Source organism: Centruroides sculpturatus, unplaced genomic scaffold, assembly GCF_000671375.1.
Source record: "Centruroides sculpturatus isolate CEXI.00-Female unplaced genomic scaffold, Cexi_2.0 scaffold1412, whole genome shotgun sequence".
Classification (NCBI taxonomy): Eukaryota; Metazoa; Arthropoda; class Arachnida; order Scorpiones; family Buthidae; genus Centruroides; species Centruroides sculpturatus.
The window spans coordinates 196,445-204,712 of NW_019385660.1; the positions used below are offsets into that span (position 1 = coordinate 196,445).

The 8,268-nt window shown below is 29.1% G+C and overlaps 1 protein-coding gene across 1 annotated transcript; it reads left to right on the plus strand.

Moving 5' to 3' along the window:
* The first annotated feature begins 1,028 nt into the window (after positions 1-1,028).
* LOC111640963 (KRAB-A domain-containing protein 2-like) lies at positions 1,029-2,540 on the plus strand. The gene has a single exon (XM_023387059.1). It carries the CDS (start codon positions 1,193-1,195, stop codon positions 2,390-2,392), a length of 1,200 nt encoding a protein of 399 aa, XP_023242827.1. The 5' UTR covers positions 1,029-1,192; the 3' UTR covers positions 2,393-2,540.
* Positions 2,541-8,268: the final 5,728 nt, after the last annotated feature.

Below are 8,268 nucleotides of genomic sequence, written 5' to 3' on the forward strand. Positions count from 1 at the left end.
ACCAATCTTCTTTATCAGTGAAATAATTTGTCTTTCTTTTTCTAATATTTGAAGAGGCTATCTGAAGAGACTGAAAATTTTATATTTGTGAGAAACATAGGTGCTGAAGTTGTGTTAAAAGCATAAATTTGCTTTAACCTAAGGTTCCAGCTTCTGTACAGATTTTACATTAATACAAAAGTAAAAACATTCAGCAATGAGAGTTGCATAACTTTCCTGAATGTTATGAATTTTCATTAAAAAATAACTTTTATAAAGCAAAAAATAATATTGTGTGTGACACCCTCTGTCATCAGATTTTGTTATAAAACCTTTTTATATTTTTAATTATTATAAAATAGTAAAAATCTTGATATTAAGGGTGGAGATGAGTTTAATAAAAGAGTGTAAATTTTAATAATGAATAAAATCTTCATTAAGTCCTACCCCTCTCAAGATACATGACCCCCTTCAACCTTTCATCACCAAAATTTAATAGCAGCAGTGCCCCTCATATACAAGCCACCAGGCCAAATTTTGTTTCTTAATCTTTAGCCCATCCTGAGATATTAAGCAAAATAGACACCAACACACACAAACACACATCCATAAAAATTTTTTTTTTTTACGTTTTTGGATTCAGGGGGTCTCAAAACGTAGAGATTTGCAAAAAACTCAGAGAGTCAAATTTGACATGATTCCAATACTTTCCCTTGTTATGTATATGTTACCGGCAAAGTTTGAAATCCGGCATTCTATAGAATGCCTAGGCATTGTATATAATGCCTAAAACTAGCCGGCAATCTATGAAACGATTTATATTTTACAGATTTCCTAGTCATTCTATAGAATGCCAAATGAGAAACCGGCAAAGTATGAAATACATCTCCGTTTTGTTTCAAATATCACGTAGCAAGGCACGTGACTTTTAACAAGCGGCTCAGGCTTAGAATTTGTGCACTTTGCGGTTTGTTCAGGAGTGTCAAAATACGCAATTTTACTTAAATTTGTTCAACAAAAAATTAGTTTTTTACTGTGGTCCATGAAAATGGAGGAGCAAGCTGTAGTGTTAGAGAAGGTGTCATGGTCTATAGACATGAAACAATGATTCAACGATGAACTGTGCAAAATTCAAGTTAATGCTGCAAAAAACAGTATTTTCTTAACCAAAACTACTTACCAGAAGTTAATAAATGATGTACAAAAAGCCAAAATGACTACTAAGAAGGAACCCAGGGACTATTGGTTGCTGAATCGCTATGATGTGATGATTGTAGAAAACAAAAGTAAACTCATTTATCCTGTTAAAGAAGGCGTCAGTACTATACAGTATTACGTCACGGACTCAGAGTTATTTCACGTACTTCATGAAGCTCATTTGGCTATTGGACACGGAGGACGTGATAGAATGTTGAAAGAACTTTCAATCAAATACAAAAATGTTACACGTCATGATATTGAACTGTACATCCACCTTTGTGAACCTTGCCAGAAAAAACAGAAAGGTATTAAAAAGGGCATTGTTGTGAAACCTATGATTTTTTCCGAATTTAATTCCCGTTGTCAAGTAGATCTTATTGACTTTCAGTCTCAGCCAGATAGAGAATACAAATTTATTATGGTGTACCAAGATCATCTCACAAAATTTGTGATTCTTAAGTCTCTAACGTCGAAAAGAGCTGAAGAAGTAGCCTACAACCTAGTGGACATATTCTCGTTGCTTGGAGCGCCGTCTATATTACAGTCTGACAATGGTAGGGAATTTGCGAATAATGTGGTGACCAGCTTGAAGGAGTTTTGGCCAGCACTGAAGATCGTCCATGGGAAGCCTCGCCATTCACAAAGCCAGGGTAGTGTCGAAAGAGCTAATCAAGATATCGAAAATATGCTCTGTACTTGGATGCAGGACAACAAATCTGACCGCTGGAGTGAAGGACTACGTTTCGTTCAATTTATGAAAAATAGAGCTTATCATTCTGGGATCAAAAGAACACCATACGAAGCTCTTTTTGGCTGCAAACCTAAAGTAGGGCTTTCTTTTCTACCAGAATTAAAAGACATAAATACAGAGGAGCAGCTAGAAAAAGTAATAGAAAGCGTCAAAACAATGGAAAAAGGTGAAACTAATCAGATTACGCAAGATGAGATTATAGTCGTTAGTGGAGTAAACCAACACGATGAAGACATGCTTACTGAAGAGATTTCCGTTTCTGATACCTGTTGTGTGTGTTTAAAGGAAACAAGTGATGCACTTGCATGCAAAAAATGTCGTCAAAAAATTCATACCTTCTGTGGCCATGCTAGTAAAGATGATGAAATGGATATTTTGTGCACCCTTTGTTTCAAAACTGAAAATGCTATTGAAGGTAAAATAAATTCTAAAATCAATCTGGAAATACAAGCCAAAAAATGAAAATAAATTCGGAAAAAAAATTTCCCACTGCTTCTTTGGGAACTACTGTGCGAGTTCCTATTCCTGACGTCGACAAGGGGCGAGGTGATTCGCGCAATATATTGGCAATTGTAATGAGTGTGACAGAGGATGGTTTCTACCGACTTGGAACTTCTGAAGGAATTTTAAAACAAGTATATGCGAGATCACAATTCACTCCATGCCCCAAGAACTTGCTTAGAATTGAAGATATTCCTGACCATGAAATTCCTCTCCGGTCAGTTGCAATTGCTCAGTCCAGTGGAAGCGGCCAAGGATTCGTCAAATGTATGTGTAAAACAAAGTGCCAAAATATGAAATGTCTTTGCGTGAAAAATGTAATGAAATGTAATTCAAAATGTCATTCAAGCCTACCATGTTGCAACAAGTAGGTTAATTGTAATTTTTTATATGAAAATTTTGTTTCCCTTAATAAGAAAGGCATAAATTTTGTTTTGTACAACTTTCATTTTTCTTTACGTATTTTGAATAAATTTTTTTAATGGCACTCTCATTATTTTTTCAGAATAACATTTGTATTTTTGAGGAATGCACGTCATTTATATAATAGCCTTATCAGAACCTTTTTTCATACTTTGCCTAAATAGCATTTGTCATTCTATAGAATGCCTAGGTATTATATACAATGCCTAGGGAAAGTTATGTAATAATTCTCATATTTCATAGATTGCCTAAAAACGCCAGGCATTATATACAATGCCTAGGTATTCTATAGAATGCCGGCTTTTCATACTTTGCCGGTAACATATACATAACAGCTGGGAAAGTAAAATGAAACCTATGCTATTTATGAATATCTAGAAAATTGTATGTAATCATAAAAATTTTTAATTTGAATTTTAAAACATTCAAAAGAATGCACTGTTCCTAATTTGAATGTAAGTGCTATTTGAATGTAAGATGCCAAGTTGGTTAAAATTTAAAAATATTGCTCAGAAATAAGTTTTACTTCATTATTTTGATATTATTTAAGTTTTTTTTTTAAATTTATAACTATTCTGTTCATTAATATCAATCAACTTTAATGGCAACTAATAAGTACAATAGCATTTAATTTATATTACACTATTTCCTTCTTTTTCCATCTTAAAATTAAAATAATTATTTTATACTAGAAAATGTTTAAATTTTGAATAAATATAATAAATATATTACATCAGTATTTACCTGGACCATTTTCTAATATAAAAGTAAAAAACAGTTGTCCTGTTACATGATCAGAAGGATTTTTACTGGAGAGACTGAAGTTTAATTCAAGAGGTACTCTAATTAAGAAAATGAATAATAAAGATTTTTAGATATTAAATAAAATATAAATTAACAAAAAACTTCCTTATCAAATTTTAATTTATTTAATTAAATCATAAATTAATTATTATATTTTAAAATTTAAGTAAATGTGTTAGTTAAATTGAACTTACTATTAAATTACCAACAATTTATGAATATCTTTGTAAAACACTAAATTATATTCTTCTATAAAGCAGCAACTATATATCAAAATAAACTAATAATCTATGTAAAATAATAATTTTCTATACACCTACCTTATAGCAGCAAATTATCCAAATATTAATATATTTATTAGCCCAATCTTTATTTAAAAATAATTGTTCATAATCTATTTTTTGTTATATGAAACTTTGGTATTTATATTTGATATATGAAATTTCTAAATTAATATTTTATCTTAAAAAATTCTTATACTTTATCTAACATATTGAAAATTTTATAAGTTAACTTAATGCTATTTTAACGGGCTATTATAAAGTGATTTAAAATACAAATTGCATGTGATGTTAATATGAATAAAATATTAGCAAATATATTAGACATACAACAAGTATCTAATAGTTTTTTGTTTATTTTGTTCAATTTTGAATAATTCTTTATAAGCTTCATATTCACATTAAAAAGTTATTTATACATACATTATGTCTCTCTTTTATTAACTTAAAAACCTTCTGATTTAAGAACAAATTTTGTTTAAAAGATATAAATGACTCAGAAATTAAATATTGTTTTTGATTTGAACTATTTTAGACAAATATGTTTATCCAATATTATCTTATCATTATTACTATAGTTGAACTTGGTTAATTCGAAGTTCACAGGGAATGCAAAATAGTTAGAATTATCCAAAATTCGAATTAAACATTTTCATTGATAATTATTAAGTAATACCAATAAAATGTAATTACTGTACTTTAGTTGTCACATTTTGTTTCTTGTTAAGCTTAATTCACACTGAAAGCAAATTGCTGGCAAAAGCAAAGAAACAGAGCGATTAACATATCATTTCCAGCAAATTTTACCAGTACACAAATCCCCCAGAAATTTGGAATTGTTGAACTTTTTTGCTAGTGAAAAAATTTTGTCACTTATCACAGTGCCATTTGTTGTTAGACTTTCTAGCTGTTTATAAGCTGGTTACAAAATTATCACACAACATAGTAGACATCATAATTAGCATGATTTTCTTGCAATTCACACTTTTTAAACATTTTTCTCACCCAACTTTGTTTTCTTTTCAACATATCTTTCATTTTTTTTGTAACAAATATTCAATAGTGATTAAAAACAATGTCAAAACTATTTTGTTTTACCAATGGCACATTTCTCTCTTGCTTGTAAATAACTGACTGTTCAAAATTCTCAATCATACTTTTTGCAGTCCAGACACAATTTTGCATTTGTTTTTTGTTTTGCTTTTTGCTATTTGCTCAGTGTGAACTAAGTTATTCCAGGTTTGAATTTCCAAACTCTTGTAATTTTTGAAATATGAGGATATTCCAGCTTCAAATTAAACAGGTGATTTCTACATTACAGAATACTTATATACATTACATATTATACAGAATACTTATATTAGTATTTTGTGTAATATGTTGTGTTCACTTATGTTCACTTACAAAGACACAATTGTTATTTTCTATTGATTTCAGTTTTGAAGTTTTTTTTATTGTACTGTCCTCCAATATACTTTAATTAACATTAAAAGTTTTTCCAGCACATATATATGTGCTGTTTTATATATGTTATATTTTGTCATTATGGAAATCAAGAAATACAAATTCAGATGATTTAAAATAAACTGAATTGTAAAACTTCTACATATACCTTTAATGATAATTATAAACTTAATCTGTTTATTGAGGAAAAACCTCGGTTCTAATTTTCTGTTCATTTTCTTTGATTTCGACTGTTGCTTTTCTAAATTTAAACTTTTGGCAACTTATGATACATTCTTTTCTTTTTTTAAGACAATCCAAACTTCATATCTTTGATTCTAGAGAAGTAAAGTCTCTTTTCAGTATGAGTTTTTAATTTTCATTAGACATAACTTTATTAAGAATTAAATTCTATTCCTAAGAAATTATTCCAGTACAATTCTTAATGTTGTTTTGATTTTTATTTAATCTATTATTAACCAATTCTCAAAAGTCAAAATATTTAATGGTCTTGAAAGTATTTAGTATTGTTGTTACACTTGTGACTACTGCTTCAGGTTCAGTGCTAAAAACTAGTGCTTGTTCAAACAAGCACAAATGTAGAAATCTCCCAATAAAATAGACTGAAATATCCCAATATTTTGTTGTTTTTTAACAGCTGAAATTCACACACAAAATGTTACAGCAAATTATTTGTTGAAGTACTGTATTATACAGGGTGTCTCAGTTAAACGTTTCAGAACTTCTAAGAGGGGTAGGGTGCATCCTGACGACTCTGAATCGTATAACAATGTACGGTCGGAAATGCTTTCCTGAGATGGTAGATGGTGCTGTGCGAAAGTTCCAAGCATTCTTGCAGGGAATCGTCAATTCGCACAGAGTTAACCAATATGCATTTGGTGTATGGGTCTGCAGATTATAGTGGGCCAGCCACACAGCGCTTATATGCGGAACAATATCTGATGAGGCATATTCCCAGCCATAATTTCTTTGCAGCACCAGAGGTTAGCTGTTTCTGTGCACATCACCACTTCAGGAAAGCATTTCCGACCCTGCATTGCTATATGATTCCGAGTCGTCGGGATGCACCCTACCCCTCTTAGAAGTTCTGAAACATTTAACTGAGACACCCTGTATAAATATTGCTTAAATAAGTTAAATTTTAAAATTTTTTAATATCCAACTTTATAAATTAAAATAAGTCTAAATAAAAACAATATACAAATGCATTTGCATTTTTCTGAACTTTTCATCAAAAATAAACAATAAAACTGATTCTATTAGGGGAGAAATAAATACTATAACACTTATACAAATTAGACAACTCCATGAAAAATTGAAAAACATTTTATGCTGGAAGGGATTAAGGAGTCTAACTTTTAATCAAGAATTAAATGCTTTTCAGCACTACATCCCATCATCAGAATCCATGCAAAAAAATGTAATACAAGTGTTGGCAATACATTCCAACAGTTCTTTTTTTGATTGTTTGAAATATTTAAATTTTTTTAGAGTTTCATATCATAATGGACTTTTTAAAGGTCGATAGCATGTTCCAAAAGATTTTCAATATTTGAGATTTTAAACATGTTCTGGAGTACAGTGACATGACAAAAATAACATTGAAGTAGAGGAATAAGCAATTCATGTCAGATATAGAAGTTTGTAGCTAGATGAGTATGCATACAATTGAAGCAAATCATAAAATAAAATAATACAAAACAACATAAATATGTTAACATAAACAAAACAAGGGACACAATAGACTATAGTCTTATTTGTGTGATACCAATTTAATTATCCACACCCATGGATTCAAAACTGATTTGTCTTTCTGTTTGTTTAAGATCAAATTCAACATTATTGTGATAACCAGCTCTTTTACTGTTTTGATGGGTAAATTTTTGGCAGTGGGAATTTAATCTCCACATCTTTCCAAACTGAAACAGAGATTTTGTTTAGGATCAACTTATCTGTTAGTGTCACAAATTTCTTTGTGTGGATGTGGAGATTATAATTCCCACTGCCAAAAATTTACCCATTATAATTATAATTTAAAAATACAAAAATTGTATGCATACTCTATAATTTATTAATCACAATATTGTCTTTATAAAATGCTTACTTTCAGGTGGCCAACTTTTTAAATTTTTCACAAAGGAACAGGACAAAAATGTCCTGTTTTAGGAATGCTCTAGCTTCTTAACATACACTAGTCATTGTTCCAACTGAATTTGAACATTTTTGATGTATCAAATAATATTTCAAAACAATACATTTTCAAACTTTATATCATTTTTTACAGATTGAACAATAATTCAAACTATACATTTCAACAGATCAAAACAAAAATATTGTTTATAAAGTTAATATAATATTACTAAAATTAATTATAAATTTTTATTATGACAAAATATTTAATGAAATAAAACTAATTATTATTGAATTTTTACTTACAAACTACTTACTTTCTCTTATTATTATTATTTTTCATTGGATCTTACTTCAGAATTAAATATTCAGTTCCTAGGTCAAATAACTGAACTAAATAGCATCATTTTTATCTGCATTTAATTATTCTTAACTCAAATAGATCACAGTATATAATATTAAAACAATATTTCTGAAAGAAATATTGGCTATATTCAAGAATTTTATTTAATACAATAATTTCATGAATAATATATTTGCCATATTTATAAGAATATATTAAGAGATCACAACAGACTGTTTCTTATACTTGAGATAATTCTTTTAAAAATAAAGCATAAGAAATTGTTTTTATTTTATTTTTTTACATAAGACATCAGATATAAATATTTTCTTAGAACAACATATAGTATTCTATTTAATAAAATTTAAACTGCAGTGTTCGTAATTTTTAAC